The sequence below is a fragment of the Serinus canaria genome (assembly GCF_022539315.1).
Source record: "Serinus canaria isolate serCan28SL12 chromosome 7 unlocalized genomic scaffold, serCan2020 HiC_scaffold_29, whole genome shotgun sequence".
Classification (NCBI taxonomy): domain Eukaryota; kingdom Metazoa; phylum Chordata; class Aves; order Passeriformes; family Fringillidae; genus Serinus; species Serinus canaria.
The window spans coordinates 1,046,020-1,062,458 of NW_026108147.1; the positions used below are offsets into that span (position 1 = coordinate 1,046,020).

Genomic DNA, 16,439 nt, shown 5'->3' on the forward strand with positions numbered 1-16,439 from the left:
ATTTGTTTCTTGAGCCTTGCTGCCACCTGAGTGTCAAAAGTGGTTCAGGCTCCATTCCTCACAGTTACTTCTGCCAAAATATTTATAAAAGATCAGCCACTTTTCAATTTCTGAACCTTGAAGGGTCAACTCACCTGATGTGAATTGGCACAGCTCTGCTAAAGGCTTTTAAATCTTGACTTCAGAATAGTGCCTGATTTTCAGGCAGAAATAATAATAAAAAAATCATTATTAAAAATCTGTAGAACAACAAAATGATGAAACCACATACATGTGTGCCTGTGTGTACACAAGGGTGGAAGAGCTGTAACAGATCACTGATTCTGAATGTCTGTGTAGGCATGCAAGATATAGCAAACCCTGAGAACCAAAATAAACTGTCAAAACACATCCTGGTGTAGCTGAAGGTGGTAATAAACACTTTGTGCTCTTTAGCCCATTTGTGTATACGTGTGTGCTGCAGTTTCCTGCTGCTTGTCTGCCTGTACTGCTGTTCCCTGATGGATGTAGTGTTTATCTTCTGCTTTCTCTTCCCGTGGTTCTGCATTTGTTCTTAGCACTGCATAAAGGACAAATTTGGGCAGTGATGTAGCACATGGATTGCTTGCACAATTACAGAAGCCTGACTTCAAAGGAGGCTACCTTTTCCAATTATCAGGGTAGTAATTAATAATAATAGGAAAACTATCTCTTTAACAGCTAGTCATAGCTCCATTATTTTGAGACAATTTTCTTTATTTGAAAGTAGTTATTTCCCAAAACTGCAAAAGATTTGACTGAATGCAAAACTAAAAAGGAAAAGAAGAGTATCTACTTCTTAACCTGTATTTGCCTTAAATGACATGTATAGAAAAGGTCACAAACCTGTGTTAGTTTAGTAGGTACTTCAACACAACATCCTATAATATTATCAATGTATATAATATTATCAGTGTATATAATATCAGTGTAATGCAGGCTAATATAATAAACAGTACAATAAATACATAATTAACATAATATAGAATATAATACAACATAATTCAATATAATATAAATTAATATAAGATAGAATGTAATATAACATAATATGATATAATCAATGTAATATAAATGTTGGTATTATTTCATGTGCTGGTAAATACATGGTTTGCTATTTGGTTCATTCTGTTTATTTTAGTGTAGGAAAGGAGGCCCAGGAGTCTGGGGTTTCCTGTTTTGCAGTGCAGCTTGCATCGTGCACCATATGTGACAATGTCCATCACCTCTTGGTTCCAGATCCTGCATTAACCCCTTGCTGATGACAGAAATGTTCTTTCCTAGGCACTGTGAATCCCACCAAATGTTGTTGTCCCTTTGCACTAAAAATGGCAGCCTGCCAGCTTCTCCTGGAGATAACCACGTTCCTGAGAGAGACCTTTCCCTACATGCCCAGGCCACGGACTGAGCCTCTGGTGGTGAGTGGGCCACACACACTGGAGAGGGATTTGCCCACAGAATCCCAGATCCCAGGCTCTGAGGAGAGGTAGAGTGGGGTCAAACCTCCAGTGGATCTCTGCAGGGAGAAAGGAGCCATTGTGTGGTGAATAGAAGATGGTCAGGGTACATGAAATGGGTTGGTTAAGAAGGTGAGACCATGGAAGCACAACATGTGCTGCTGAAAGTTAAAGAAAGTTTCCAAAGAGAGGAGAGGGATTGAGAAAGAAGGGGTGGAGGACTTGGGAAGTGTGGGAGGCAGACTATAGGAAGTAACAAGCTGAAATGCTCACTCACTGCTTAGCAGTGGCCAGAGATTGGAGGCAGGTGGCTTAGGTATGATTGAAATAAGCCCCATCTGAAGCACTTCTTCCTGAAGAGCTGGGGGGGTTCAGCCTGGAGAAAAGGAGACTCAGGGGTGCCCTTATCACTCTGTACAGCTCCGTGAAAGGTGGCTGTGCTCAGCTGGGGCTGGGCTCTTTCTCCAGGAACTGACAGAACCAGAGGTCACTGTCTCAAGCTGTGCTAAGAGAAATATAGGGTGGATATCTGGAAAATGTTTTTAACTGAAAGAGTGAGAAAGTTCTGGAATGGCTGCCTGGGGAGGTGGTGGAGTCTCCATCCCTGGATGTGTTAAAGAAAAGCCTGGATGTGGCACTGGGTGCCAGGGTTTGGTTGAAGTGTTGGGGCTGGGTTGGACCCAATGATCTTGGAGGTCTCTTCCAGCCCAGTGATTCAGTGAATTCTGTGAAGCTTCTCTAGTGGGAGAAGCTTGCTCATACTGCTGGCACATCTGTGTGCTCTCCTTTCTGCTGCAGGACCTGGAGAGCTGCAGGCTGCGCCTGGATCCCGAGATGGACCGACACAGGTATGAGAGAAAGATCAGCTTTGCTGGGGTTCTGGATGAAAATGAAGATTCAAAGGATTCCCTGCACAGCAGCAGCCACACCCTCAAATCTGAGGCTGGCTTCGAGGAGAAAAAAGGTTTGTCAGAACAATAAGGCTTTTGTACTCTCAGGGCTTGTGAAGTGGCGCTTGATTTTGTGTTTTCATTTGCATAGACCGTGTTAAAAAGCAGGCAGCCATGGAGTCACGTGGCTTTAAATCATTTCTGAGACGCTTCTGGCCTTCAGGGTTCAATATAATGAATGTGAGAAGCAAAGATGTTAAATTTTATCAAACAGTGCTATGACTGAAATCGATCAAAAGCTTTGCACAATTGCTAAAAAGGAGCAAGCCTTGTCTGAAACTGCCTCTTAGTGGGATGCTGAGAGAAGAAGCATCACTATTTGATTCACTGTAAAAACAAAGATCAAAAGTGGTGTTTGTTTTTGTCTGATCACAGTTTTTCACTTTGGGGAAATCACAGCTAGAAGGGAAGATTGGGATTTTTCAGTGGAAAATCTGTGCGGGTTTGGAAGTCATGGCATCACAACAAATTAGTGTGATTGGCCTCTTGAATTCTTTGCTACCACATGAAAAATACACTGTGTGGCTTTTGATGGCTAGCAGATTGGTGTTACCAACATACTCTATAGTGTACAAGCAGACTTCAAGCTCACTGTGTTTGCTGAGAGCAGTTTCCATTCCTGAGCCATCTCATGCAAGACTCCCATTCTACCTGATGGTACAAGTGTTGCAATACAATATAGTCATTGTGTGTGTTTGCAATTGAGGCTAAACTGCCAGATACCTCTAGATCACCCTCTAACAGGTTTCCTAAAACTATTTACATTCTGTCTCGTCGTAGTAATTTACAGGTGCAGGGATTGGAATGATAATTTTGATGATTGCTTGGAAAGGATAAATGTTTAATGATTGTTTCACAACGGTGAGGTCTGTGGCTGGTTTTCCTCTCAGAACTGTAATGTCTGTTAATGATTTGGAGGAGCTTTTATTGACTTCTGCAGGCTTTGGATAAAGTTTGTGTTGTCTTCAGTGGTGACCTTGCCACAATTATGGAGGAAATGTTAGAAATGCTTCCAAGACTTGTGTGGTGTAAAACTTTCCCCAGAATTGTGTGTCTGGTGGGCCAGTTACTTCTGTACAGACCCACCTAAGAAAGGTGAGCTGGATAAATGGATGCTCAACCTCATTTTGTCTACTCTTGGTATATTGGCAGCCCAGAAGAACACACAGCCTTATGCTCTGTCTGATAGTTTTAAGATTTGTGGGATAAGATCTCTCTGCCTATTTAGATGAGAAGAAGTTTAGGTTGGGGTTGGTTTTTTTTTTTTTTTTTTTTTTTTTTGTGGATAGATATGACAATTACTTGAAACCATTTTTAAGCTTTTCAAGGAAGAGTCCTGCCCTCTGGGACATTACCTGGGTGGGAGAATACCTTCAAGCAGGCAGTCCTGTTGGAAAATACTGGTGGAAAGTCTCTAACTATCTTAGAGACAATGCTGACTTAGCTTTTCCTTTGCATGTTACTGTGCTGCAGGCATAATGTATTTTTGCAAAGAAAGTATTGACTTTCTGCACCTTTTTCTCCATTAAACTACATTTTCCTGCAGTTTTGAGGGCTTTTTTTCAATTTTGCCTTTTTCCTAAGCTGTCATGTAGTGTTCCTTTACTAAAGCTGCCTCTTTGCTGCATTTTAGACCTGGGGAAAGTGACTGTGGTAGGAAGGTTGAATCCTAATATGCCTTAGCAAAAACGTAATTCCAGTATTTTAGAAGCTTAATAAATGCAAGGTAATGTTATATTTTAAAATTACAATAATCATGTTCTTCTCTTTGGCCACAGCATATTCTTCTGGGACTCCACATGGGCCAAACACTGCAGAGGCATCTTTCATAATCTACACTTTCCTAGCTAAGAAAATGTTGTTGTGTGAATGTAACTAAATTTTACTTGCCTGCAGTGAGAGGTTTCTTTATCTCCAACTCTTTGATGAGTACTAATCTGTTTCCCTTCATTTTCCTGGAGTGTTAAACACTTTGCTCTCATTGCTCCCCCCAGGCATGGCTTAGCAGCTCCCCAAAAGCCACGGGTTTACTCTATAGAATCTGCTCCAGGTAGGTCTGAAACACAGACACCACAGCTAGGTAGATGCAGGCCCTCAGATCATCACTTGTACTCTTTGGGTGCCAGAATGGGATTCTGCAGACTTCATGCAATGCAGTTACATGTGCTGAAGCAGTTTGGGATTGGTGGAGCTGATGTGAACCTTGTTCAAGCAGGAGTGATTGCCAAGGGGCTTAGCATGGTCCCTTGGAGGGAGATCCTGTGGTCACCCAGCAGTGGTTTGCCAGCTGATTTGTGAGGACTGAGGGGTAGCTGCCAAAACATCCAGCTGTCTTTGAGCAGGACATGGGAGTGGGAATTCCATTCTGGAGGAGCTGGGGGCAATCTCAGGAGTGAAGGCGTTTGCTTTATCCTGAAGCCAAAAAGCAATTCTATTTCAATCTTTTGCTTACCCATAGTATCCAAAAAGCTCTGTGCTGTTCATTCCCAACCACACAGCCAAGGTAATTGATCCCACGTGGCCTTGCCTGGTTAGATCTGCAGTAAAATGACTGAGTGTTGCAACATTTGGACTGACATACTGCCATGTACTGCCTTTGAACTAGGAGGAGAATGAAAGTGCAAACAGTTGGTGCTTTAAACATTGAACCATTCCATGTCTGTGCTCATCAAAAATGCAGAGTGTCAGTGGATGTTGTTAATGCCTGAAAGCTGCTGATTTGTCTGAAGGAGAAGATCTACGTGCTTCTGTTTCCTCTAAAGCATTCTAATGATGAAGAGTCCCATGCAGAGACACGGATTTATGCAAACCTCACTTCAGAGAAGCCTTGCCTGCTAGCCTCATGGAGCAGACTCCCCTCTTGCAGTCACACATGCTGTATAAACAAATCATTGATCCTACTGCAGAGCTCAGGCAGGTTTACAGAGCCCAGGCCCATGGGAAAATAGGTTTGTCCAAGGTGCCTTGCTCATGCTTGGGATTCAGCCAGCTAGCCATAGCAAGAGGTGATGCTGCACTAATGTAAACTCTAAGGGCTGCAAGAAAACTGCAATTCCACATCCATTGGGCAGATCCTGCTTCCTGGCAGGAATGGATTCCATTTGGTGTGAATCGTAGCATTTTCTTGTCCACGCTTTGGGTTTCTGTTAGTGCAGATGACTCTACTTGCTGGTGGTTGAACAAGGGCTAATTCCAAACACAGACAAGGCCTGAGGTGATGTACCAGATCTCCAGGACATGAGGTGTTGACCACATTTTTGTGAAGCATCTTTACTCCCCGATTGATCGAGCTGCATTGGCATTGGCTTTGGAGGGAGCCTCTGACCCCACCATCCTTGGCAGGAGACGCTGCAAACACAGGCTGGCAGCAAAGGGTTGGGAGGGCGGGGAGGGCCAGCATCTCTTTCTTTTTGAAACGGGGAAAAATTAAGGGGAAAAAAGTCCTCTTTTATTCTTTCAATACAGTTCCCAGCAGGAAGATCAGGATAGGAGGCTCCCGCTTGCTCCAGATTAAAGGAACCCGCAGTTTCCGGGTGAAGAAGGGGGGTTCCCTTTCCAGCATTCGCCGGGCCGGCAGCCTAAAGAGCACCAAGTTATCACGGCAGGACTCAGAGTCTGAGAATGAGGAGCTGCAGCTGTCCCACAGCAGGGACACTGTCACTGATATAGGTAACTTAGATGAGTGGGTGGAAAGGGAGGGGACCCTAGGAAGGACCCTGAACTCTTGATGTGATGGCAGCAGAGCTAGAAATGGCGAGAGATCCCCACCTCTGCAGGCTAGGAAATATCTAGAGCTCTCTTCAGGGGCTGCCTGGACCAGGGCCTGGGAGGAGCACGGTACAAATCCTGGGTGCAGTGTCAGCTCCAGGCACAGATTGTCAGTTCAGAACTGTGTTAAAGCATGAGCTCTTAGAATGCTGGCCTGCCAGCTGAACGCTTGCTGTCTGTAGGGGAGCACATGCACATACACACACCCCCCTAAATCACAGGATATCATGAATACATGAGGTGATATGTATATATGATATTTTATTGTCCATAGCAACAGATTGGCTATATGTGTGTATATATTTATATATAAACACATATCTTTTTAGGCATGTACTTCATATTCTGTGTTGGATATGACATCATAAGCATGTCTGGTGACATGTAAAACATGTATTCCTATATGCAGAACATAACATTCACATGCTGCATACTATATTTCTACATACATGCATATATATCTATTTTTCTGGTTTATAGCTGCTTTCTTTAGTATTTAAAAGATGGATGTCCATACATTTATTTTATGGAAACAAGATGTGCATCCTACTCTGTGAAATCTCCATGACAGTTGAATTAAAGGGCTTCCCTTCACTATTGGTGTTAACCAAAAGCAGTGGATACATTTAGAGCAGGAATAACCTCCCAAGTTTAATGGTCATTTTTATGTTGGCCAAAAGATGCTTCAGCAGGAGAACAGGGAGAGTGGGATTGTCACTTCTGTAAACTCTGAGGAGTCACAGTGCACTTAAAGAAGAGAAAAAGGGTAAACTGAAAGTAATTTCCAGCCAAGTCTTATACCATTAGTATTAGTTCTATAGGAGGCCCATAGGGTATGAAGTGGTTAGGGGAAACACAGGGCCAGTGAAATCCTCAGGGAAATTCTCCCTTGGCTGAGTTCTGAAGTGTTCTAGTGTGCTAGAATCAGGATTTTTTTCCCCTTTATCCCCATGACAATAGCAGTTTCTATGGGCAATTAGCAGGGACTTTTCCTGTTGGCATTTCCAGTTGGGTGCCACTTCTGGCTGGATTTTTGTTGACTTTTTTTACCACAGAGCCCAGTCAATGCAGATCACTAAACCAACCATTTGCAGCATCTGAATGGTGCAAAGAATTTGTTTATGATGGTTTTGGATTACCCATTTCCCTTCCATTAAAGAAAAAAAAACAAAAAAAGGAGGGACAAATGTTTGCTACTGACAAGATGGCCCATGGGTCAGGTCCAAATAGTTCTTGTAAGAGTTAAGCCAGCACAGGACTGGGGAGGGATGTCCAGATGCAGTCCTTCCAGTGTGACATATTCTGTGTACTCTCATCTGTTCCCACAAGGCTGGCCTGGCTCACAAGTGCTGTCCCTAGTCTTGAAGCCCATAGGGAGCAATAAAAACAACAACCTTTTGGGTATTTTTCTTTTGAAGAAGGGAGCCCTTGGAGCGCGAGCGAGCCCAGCATTGAACCCGAGGTACTGAGCAGCACGGGCATGGAGGAGAACTACCACCGCAACATGTCGTGGCTGCACGTAAGTACAGGCTGCCAGAAGTGCTCCCAAGGATGGCATTTTCAACCAAAAACACCTTTGTCTGGCAAAAACCAGATCACAGTGTGTGCTTTTCCCACATAGCATAAAGGATCTCAAGTGTAAGTAAGCTGCGACCTTTGGAAATTGTGTGTTTGCCGTTTCTAAAATGGAATTAAATCTCCTTCTCTCTAGTTCATGCATTTAATTTGTTTTCTCCCAGGGACAGCCATACTGCCTTAGCTGAAAAATCCATTAGCTCAGTACCTTCTCTCCAGCATGGCCAGTAGTGTGTGTGTGTTTCAGGGAGAGCAACAGAATGGGCTGCAGTGTGAGCTGGGCCCCTGGGAAGTGGCATTTTAGCAGCTGCTCGTGTAAGCCAACAGAGCCTTGTTGAACAAGGGCTAATTCCAAACACAGACAAGGCCTGAGGTGATGTACCAGATCTCCAGGATATGAGCTAGTTGTGTAGTTTTGACTCTGTCCAGCAGACAGTAGTATAACAGTGCAGGTGGGGTTTGGTCATGCAGGGTCAAAGGCATCCCTCTGGGCAATCTCTGTGCCTGTGATTTAGACTTGCCAGAAGTCAGTTGGGCAAGTCTGCATTGCTGTGCCATGATTGATGGTGTCCTGTGTGAGCACAGACACTGGGCAAGTCTGCATTGCTGTGCCTTGGTTGATGCTGGGAGTGTCTGTGTGTCTCCTGTGTGAGCACAGACACCCTTCGACTTCCCAGGTGCCTTTGGCAATGACAGCTGTCAATACTGACTTGATATCTTCATTTTTTCCCCCAGGTATTTCACATAGACTGCTCTCAGCTGCCCCATTCCTATGGGGTGTGGGCAAGAACAGCCTTAATTTAGTACTTTGATGTCAGAAACAGTTCTTGATAGTTGTCTTTTCAGATGAGGCTGGCAGGGCAGGGAGCTGTTCTGCAAACTGAGAGGATGCTGTTTTCCTCAGCCTTAACCTTGCCACCAGCCAAATACATGCATCTCTATCAGCTCTGTCCCTTTGCTTTGTGAGCACTAATGTTTCTTTAGCCATGCCCAGGTAGTTTGCAAACCTCTTATCAGTATGAAGACACACACAGCCAAATACCTTTTTAAAGCTCTGTGGAGCTCCACACCTCCCTAGCTAGGCTGAGGAAAAGCTGGCTTGACTGTCCCAATAATCCCTGCCTGTGTAGCTCCATTTTCTGTAGGTAACTGTTTATGTTTTCACTTCCAGGTTATGATCCTGTTGTGCAACCAGCAGAGTTTCATCTGCACACACATTGACTACTGCCACCCCCACTGCTACCTCCACCACAGCCGCTCCTGTGCCCGCCTGGTCCGGGCCATCAAGCTGCTCTATGGGGACACAGTGGACTCCCTGAGAGAAAACAGCACTTTGAACAACGTGGCAAGAGGCAAAAAGCAGAAGGAAGTGAGTAAATGGAAAAAGCAGAATGTTTTAGGGTTTGTCCAGGCACGTCACGGTTGCCTTTGAAAATTGCCTGATGTACTTGTAGTTCTTTCATGAATACAGGTTTTCCTAAGCCTGGCTTTGATGTAAAAAATCCCAGAAATTAAGTCATTCATCATTTTCTAAGGAATTTAATCTGTATTGACTGGGATGAATCTTAGTTGCTGATAAGGTCATTTAAAAAGCTTACGACTTGACCTCAATTTTAGTGTTCTTTTGTGGCCTCTGCTTACTACCCTGTGGATTCTGGTTTTGTTCATGTTTTTTCTTGTCTGTTAGTAATAATCACTCCTGAAATTCTTGTAAAATCTTATGTAGTTTCTTTCTTTTAGGTCTGAGCTCTCAGCTGTTCCAAGAATTGCATACATTAGTCTTTAATGTTTGTCTCCTTTTAATGATCATTTCAGCAGGGTACTCAGGCAACTTTGTCCAAGAAAGACATGGAAGTGTGTCCAGAGAAGGGAATGGAGATGAGGAAGGGGCTGAGCACCAGGAGTAGCTGAGGGAGTTTGGGAGCTCAGCCTGGAGAAAAGGAGGCTCAAAAGGACTTCCTCAGTCTCCACAGCTCTTTGACAGGAGGGTGCAGCCAGGTGGATGTTGAGCTTTGCTCCAAGGAAATATGACTGAGAGGAAATGGCCTCAGGGCCGTTTCAGTTGCACCAGGGAACATTTAGATTGAATATTACAAAAAACTTCTCTCTGAATGGTTTATCCAGCCCTGGCACAGGCTGCCCAGTGAGGCAGTGGAGTCACCATCCCTGGAGGACTTCAGAAATGTAAGGATGTGGCACTTGGGGACATGATTTAGTGGTGGACTTGGCAGGCACTGGACTGGTGGTTTGACTCAGTGATTTTAGAGGTCTTTTCCCACATCAGTAATTCTATGTTTCCATGAGAGGAATTATTCTGTACACTGAACACTTCCATTGGTAATTTTTTAGAGAGAAGCTGTAGACTTTTTGCCTCTAACCTATTTAACTAAATACATGGGTGTGCCACCAGTGAAGATTACACAGAGAACATTCACATTGTTCTTTTGGTTCACTGACTTCTGCTTTTAGATTTTATTGGGAAGAGCATTGTTAAAAATAGAAGAAAGTTGGATGAAATTGTTGTCTCACTGATACTAGGCCTGCTGCCAGCAAAGAAGAAGACTTTGTGCTACAGCTCTGGTACCAGATGGTTTCTAGTATATGGAAATTCCTCTTGTACATAACCTCCTTTTTCACATTTTGAGAAATATAAAAGTGAACCCCTCTTTCTTTTTATTTCCTTCCAGTGCTCAGACAAGTCATGCTTGAGAACTCCTTCTCTTAAAAAGAGAGTGATTGATGTCAACTTGGAAGGGAAGAAGGACTCTGGAATGCTAAAATACATCAGGAATCAGGTACTGATTAGGCCATATGCTAGTTAGGGTGCCAGGTTAAAATGCAACAAGAGGGAAAATGTGTCTGGATCTCCAAGCCCATGTGAAGAGCTGTTCCTGAATATCAATCAGTTCAGCCCTACATCTTTTCCCAGTCTGAGTAATACTAAATTTAAACCTCTTAAGGAAACATGGTCAAAGAAGCCTTTAAAGATTTAGCTCCATTAAATCACAGTCTGTATCTCTGGCTTTCCATAGCGACACATGCACCAGAGCTGAGGATACAAAAACCAAAGAATTCACAGATGTGTGTAACTGCAGCCTGTCAGTTTACAATGTTTGTTTTCTTTCTTCTGACTTGTTCAAAGTTCCTGAAGAAGGAACAGCCTGTTCTTAGTGGGAGTTTAATGGACCTGCATTGCTGGTTGTGCACCACTTTGGGAGAATTTGGCTTTCCTTCTGTCCTCTTTTTTGGGGTTTTGGTGATGTGAGGGACAAGCAAAAGACTGGCTTGATAAAACTGCCCTTTTAGTACAGGCTGAATGCCACGTCCCCTCTGTGGAGCATTTTCTGAAATGGATGAACCTAGAAGTTGTTGCTGGGTTATTTGCAGACCAAAACCAGGGTAAAATCACTCTGTGTGTTCTTCCCTGTGGACAGTTTGCTCAGCATGGCTTGGTTTGTTGCAGGTGATGAGCCTGTCCCCTGCCCCCCTGTCCCTGCTGATCAAGGCAGCTCCCATCCTCACCGAGGAGATGTACGGGGACATCCAGCCAGCAGCCTGGGAGCTCCTGCTCAGCGTGGATGAGCACATGGCTGGGGCAGCAGGTGAGACATCACAGCACTCAGGGTGCCTGCTGTGGCTGCACAACTCACAGCACTTGGCAGTTTTCTAGTGGAGGAATCTGAGTGGCACCAAGGGTTTCTTGGTTTTCATCGACCTTTGCGTGCTCTGTGGAAAAGAGGTGCTCAGAAGGATCAGGAGGGCACTCTCTCTGAGGCCCTGCATGTGGGGGATGTTTGGAGAATATTAAAATTGGTATTTGTATTCAACTGAGTTTGTAGGCAGAGGAAACACAGTGATTCAGCCTGTCCAGAGTCTACTGAAGCATTCTGGATGTTGCCTCATGTTCTGCATGGTCCTTTGTCGTGGAGACAGACTGGGATCATTGCACGGAGCCCAAACTGAAATAAAAACTGGTTTTACCCATGAAAATATCCAGGTGACTTCTGCTGGAGCTCTGTCTCCTGTTTCAGAGTTTCTATTAAATCAGCCTTGACTAATTAACACAGAAATCCCTTGGAAGTGGAACCTTTGCAAGCCAATCTCAATTAATCCCTTTGTTTCATGAGATGTTCTTATTTTTAACAAATCATGGCTGAGAAGGTCAAAGGTGTACTCTATTTCAAAAAGCATCTTTTCCAGAAGAATTTACAAGCTTCAGCTCTAATGCTGTGTGGCTCCAAAAGGTGGAATCACACGTGCTTGGTTTCATGAAGCAATACAGTTTCTTCTGGGCCTGGTAGATTGGTGATCCTATTTATGGAGCCAAGATGGGCTTTCTTTTGGTGGGGGTTTGTACACCTGCAGTTTTTTCTTTGCCAAATAAACACATTCTTGAGAGACACAGGTGATCAGCTGTTTTCTCCCTGCAGCTGCCATGTTCCTGCTGTGTGCTGTGAAAGTGCCAGAAGCTGTTTCTGACATGCTGATGTCCGAATTTCATCACCCTGAAACAGTGCAAAGACTGAATGCCATTCTTAAATTTCACACACTCTGGAGGTTCAGATACCAAGTGTGGCCAAGGATGGAGGAGGGAGCACAGCAGATCTTCAAGGTAAATAAGACACATGAAGGTATTTGCAGCTTGCCTTGTGGGATAGATGTGTGATGACAGACTGCCATGAAATTTCCTGAAACTTTTTAGGGAAAAAAATGATTGTGTAAGTCTCACTAGTGGGGGAGGTGATATGAAGTAGTCCTGTATAAAATAGGGAGAAAAAAATGGGGACTCAGTGAAATACAGAGGTGGGAAAATTGGCAGAGTTAATTTAAATCTTGGGTACTTGTGCTCATGTTCAATTAATAACACTGACAAGAACAGTTTGCTGTAACAAAATGTATTTCATGGTTTTGTTTAGATTCCTCCTCCAAGTATAAACTTCACTCTGCCTTCTCCTGTGCTGGGGATGCCCTCTGTGCCAATGTTTGACCCTCCCTGGGTCCCTCAGTGCAGTGGGAGTGTGCAGGATCCTATCAATGAAGATCAGTCGGTAAGCAGACATCCTGAGAGCAAGCACTGCTTCCTCTCTGTACAGGTGTGGGGTAAATTAAGCCAAAAGATGTGGATTGACCTCTGAGATTGTCTTTCCCAGCTGGGAAAAAATCTGGTATGGTCAGTGTCGGACACAGAATTTTCTACATGGGCATCAAGCTTTTCTGTTTGTTCACTGGGATGCTGCACTGCACCTCATATCCCTGTGAGAGGCACTGACTGAGATCTGAGGAGCACACAGCTGCTCTCTCTCTCTCCAAGGGAAGATTTTTTCACTAGAACTGCCTGAGAGACAATTTAGTCTGCACTGGTTCATAGGGTGTCTCCTGGGAGGCGTTTGCACCAAAACTTATTGTAGGTTTATTTCCAGTAATTCTCCTGGTGAATCTCTGCTCAGCTGGCACTAGTCTGATTTATATTTAGAAACTGAGCTGCTGAATTTCACTGAGGTGAAGCCTTTGTCAAAAAATCTGTGTTCATCTTAAGAACAGCTTCAGGCTGTGTTTCTTCTCTCTTGCTCCCAACAGAAGTCCTTTTCTGCCCGGGCTGTGTCACGTTCCCATCAGAGAGCAGAGCATATCCTGAAGAACCTGCAGCAGGAGGAAGAGAAGAAGCGCCTGGGCAGGGAAGCCAGCCTCATCACTGCCATCCCCATCACTCAGGAGGCCTGCTACGAGCCATCCTGCACACCAAGCTCTGAGCAGGAAGAAGAAGGTGTGCTCTGGCACCAGGAACTGCATTCCAGCATCCTGAGAGCATTTCCCATGGCAGTGATGCCCAAGAAAATGGATTTTCAGTGTTAGGAAGGTCCCAACCACGTTTGTTGACGAGTCCAAGTCATTGAGAAAAAGTGCATTTGAAAATTAATACCAAAAAAGGGAAAAAAATCTCAGATTGAGTTCTTACTGGGTGATGAAGACACTCCCATCTGCCCCAACTTCAGTGGAACCTGCCAGCCTTTAATACCTCAAAGCTCCCAGTTAATTGCAGGATTTAACACAAGAGCACATGCAACACTAGGAATGAAATCCATCTTTCCTAACTTTAACTCATTAATAATAATGGCTGGGAGGAATTGCTCTATGGCTGTATCTATCTTTAGAAACAGAACTTAGGATATACTGACTTGTCCTTGGGGTTTTCTACCTTTGTGGTGAATATTGGGGGAGCCCAGATTAAGCTCAGTACCAGACTTTGAGACAGCCCAAGTTACATGACACGAGTCACAATAAGCTGAGTCTGTGGCTGAGGAGTTTTACTGGCCCAGGCTAACAGAATACAAACCTTGGAATGCCTTTAATGAAGTCTTTGTGCCATTAGGTGAGTAGAGAGGTGATGAGATCTAAGCACACCCTGGAAAATCTGTGAGCAGACATCCTAGTTCTTAAGAAAAACCAAGCACCAGCAGCAATGATGGCTAACAGGGTGTGGATGAAAAGCTTTATCCAGGGGCTTTTCCAGGGTTTTTTTTTCCTGTCATCTTCCAGAGGTTTTTCCAGGATTTGTCCAGATGTTTTCCAGGGTTTTCCAGAGTTTTTCTGGGGTTTATAGGGTTTTTCCAGAGGTTTTCCAGGGCTTTTTCCAGGGGTTTTCCAGGTTTTTCTCTGTTAAAATGTGATGCACCAGAGCACTGAAAACTCTTATAGATCAATGTTCTGCTGTTTCCCAAAGCATGAGCAAATCTCCTCTCTGACTGATCTTTACACTTTTAAATTGTGTCTCCTGACACATTACCTGTATAACACTTCACCCTTCTGACTGGGTTGCAATTGCTGTCCTTCAGACACTCCCCCGAAGCCTGCTGGCTGGATTTGGACTGACATTTCCTATTCTCTTTGTCAGTAGAAGAAGTTGCCAACCTGGCCTCCCGCCGCCTCTCGGTGAGCCCGTCCTGCACCTCCAGCACCTCCCACAGGAATTATTCTTTCCGCCGTGGCTCTGTGTGGTCCGTGCGCTCAGCAGTCAGTGCAGAAGGTGGGTGACTTCCCTTTGCAGCATTCCCTCCTAGGATTTCAGTCACTGGAAGCCTTTCCTGTTGACCCATAAAGTTCTGGTGTTGCCTTTTGCCAAATATATTCCCAAGCCTGAGCTACTTTATAATGAGTTATTGCCCTTCATTATTTTATTTACCCCCTCCTGCCTCCTCTTCTTGGAGAGCAGTGCTAAAGGGAGCACTCTAGCTGAAAAAAAGAGATTTTAGCAAAAGGAGCTGGCTTGCCTGCAAGAAAAGAAATGTAAATTGAAGAATTACATATTTACAGTGAAAATTCTTGATCAAGAAATTGGCTGGAGGCTCCATTTGTACTTTGAGATAGCAGCAAACCTGTCATGCCTGTGCAGTGAACAGTGTTCTGATCTTTGCTCTGCATGTAGAGCCACTAACAGAAATGTTTGTCCAACCTGCCTGGAGAGCAGCACGGTGCATTCCCTAACTCCTCTTCCTCTCACTGCTCCAGATGAAGAACACACTACAGAGCACACTCCAAACCACCACGTGCCCCAGCCACCCCAGGCTGTGTTTCCAGCATGCATCTGTGCAGCAGTGCTCCCCATTGTCCACCTGATGGAAGATGGAGAAGTCCGGGAGGATGGAGTAGCTGGTACTGACCTCCATGAAACTTCAAGGCATTGCTGCTCAAGGATGCCAGAACCAGTTTCAAAATTGTTTGAATGTAGATTTGCAATAGAAATGTACCTTTATAGGGTTTTCCTTTTTATTTTATACATAATTTGTGTTTGGCATTGAGGGGCTTTTGCCCTTTCCGGACCATAAAAATGCCCCTAATTCAAAAGAAATATTGAGAAGCTGAAAAAATCTAGTGGGGAGATACAAGGATGGCAAGAGGCCTAAGACAAGTGTTCTTTGAGGAGGAATTGTAGAAGCTGGGCTTGTTTGGTGTGATTCAAAGGAAACAGAGAGTTAGAGGAGCACTGACTTAAGAGTTTACAGCTTGGGAAGTTCAGTTTAGAAATTGTGAAGGAAGTTAATAATCAGGAGCATAATTTCTGTTGATTCTCCATGCCCAGGGGTTATCAAGCCCTGACTAGTCATATCTATGGTTGCCATACCTGGTGTAGGTGACAGCCCTGCTCCAAGCTTCAAGACCTCTGGAGATCTATTCCCACTCATATTTTTGTGTTCCTCTAACAAGCAGAGCACCACCTGAACATTTTGGTCATGGTCTAAGATGTCTTTGTAAATTAAGAGTACATTTCCTTGTATTTGTTATTTGAAAGTGTTACTACATGGTGGGCTGTTCTGCTTCCTTCATCTCTCCCTCATCATGTCAGCTAGCTGTGCATTCAACTCCCTGTTACATTTTGTATTCAGTTTTAGCTGTATGCAGCCAGCCCTCTTAACAATGTATGTGTGATTTTGTGATCAGGAGCTGAGTATTGAAAACAAATTAATGGACAATTCTGTGGTGTTGTTGACCTTCAGAGAATTGCAATTAATTGCACTTTAGTGAGTTGATCATCAAAACAATTCCCTGCTGACTATCTAATACTCTTCACCAACACCAGATCAAATCATTCTATGAATCACCATGAAATTGAACTTATGTGCATGAACAAAACAAACCACATGAATTTATGTCTCTCAGTTGCTGAATTTTGTCC

At 44.0% G+C, this 16,439-nt stretch overlaps 1 protein-coding gene across 1 annotated transcript in view; it reads left to right on the forward strand.

The window, feature by feature from the left end:
* Nucleotides 1–16,439, forward strand: part of UNC80 (unc-80 homolog, NALCN channel complex subunit) — a 91,211-nt gene that overhangs the window by 37,044 nt on the left and 37,728 nt on the right. Inside the window, exons 25-36 of the mRNA XM_050987536.1 lie at nucleotides 1,303–1,436; nucleotides 2,274–2,439; nucleotides 5,891–6,094; nucleotides 7,612–7,712; nucleotides 8,940–9,137; nucleotides 10,456–10,563; nucleotides 11,232–11,370; nucleotides 12,199–12,380; nucleotides 12,685–12,816; nucleotides 13,346–13,532; nucleotides 14,661–14,792; nucleotides 15,275–15,418. Coding sequence (XP_050843493.1) covers nucleotides 1,303–1,436; nucleotides 2,274–2,439; nucleotides 5,891–6,094; nucleotides 7,612–7,712; nucleotides 8,940–9,137; nucleotides 10,456–10,563; nucleotides 11,232–11,370; nucleotides 12,199–12,380; nucleotides 12,685–12,816; nucleotides 13,346–13,532; nucleotides 14,661–14,792; nucleotides 15,275–15,418 — 1,827 coding nt within the window. The remainder of the gene's footprint in view (nucleotides 1–1,302; nucleotides 1,437–2,273; nucleotides 2,440–5,890; nucleotides 6,095–7,611; nucleotides 7,713–8,939; nucleotides 9,138–10,455; nucleotides 10,564–11,231; nucleotides 11,371–12,198; nucleotides 12,381–12,684; nucleotides 12,817–13,345; nucleotides 13,533–14,660; nucleotides 14,793–15,274; nucleotides 15,419–16,439) is intronic.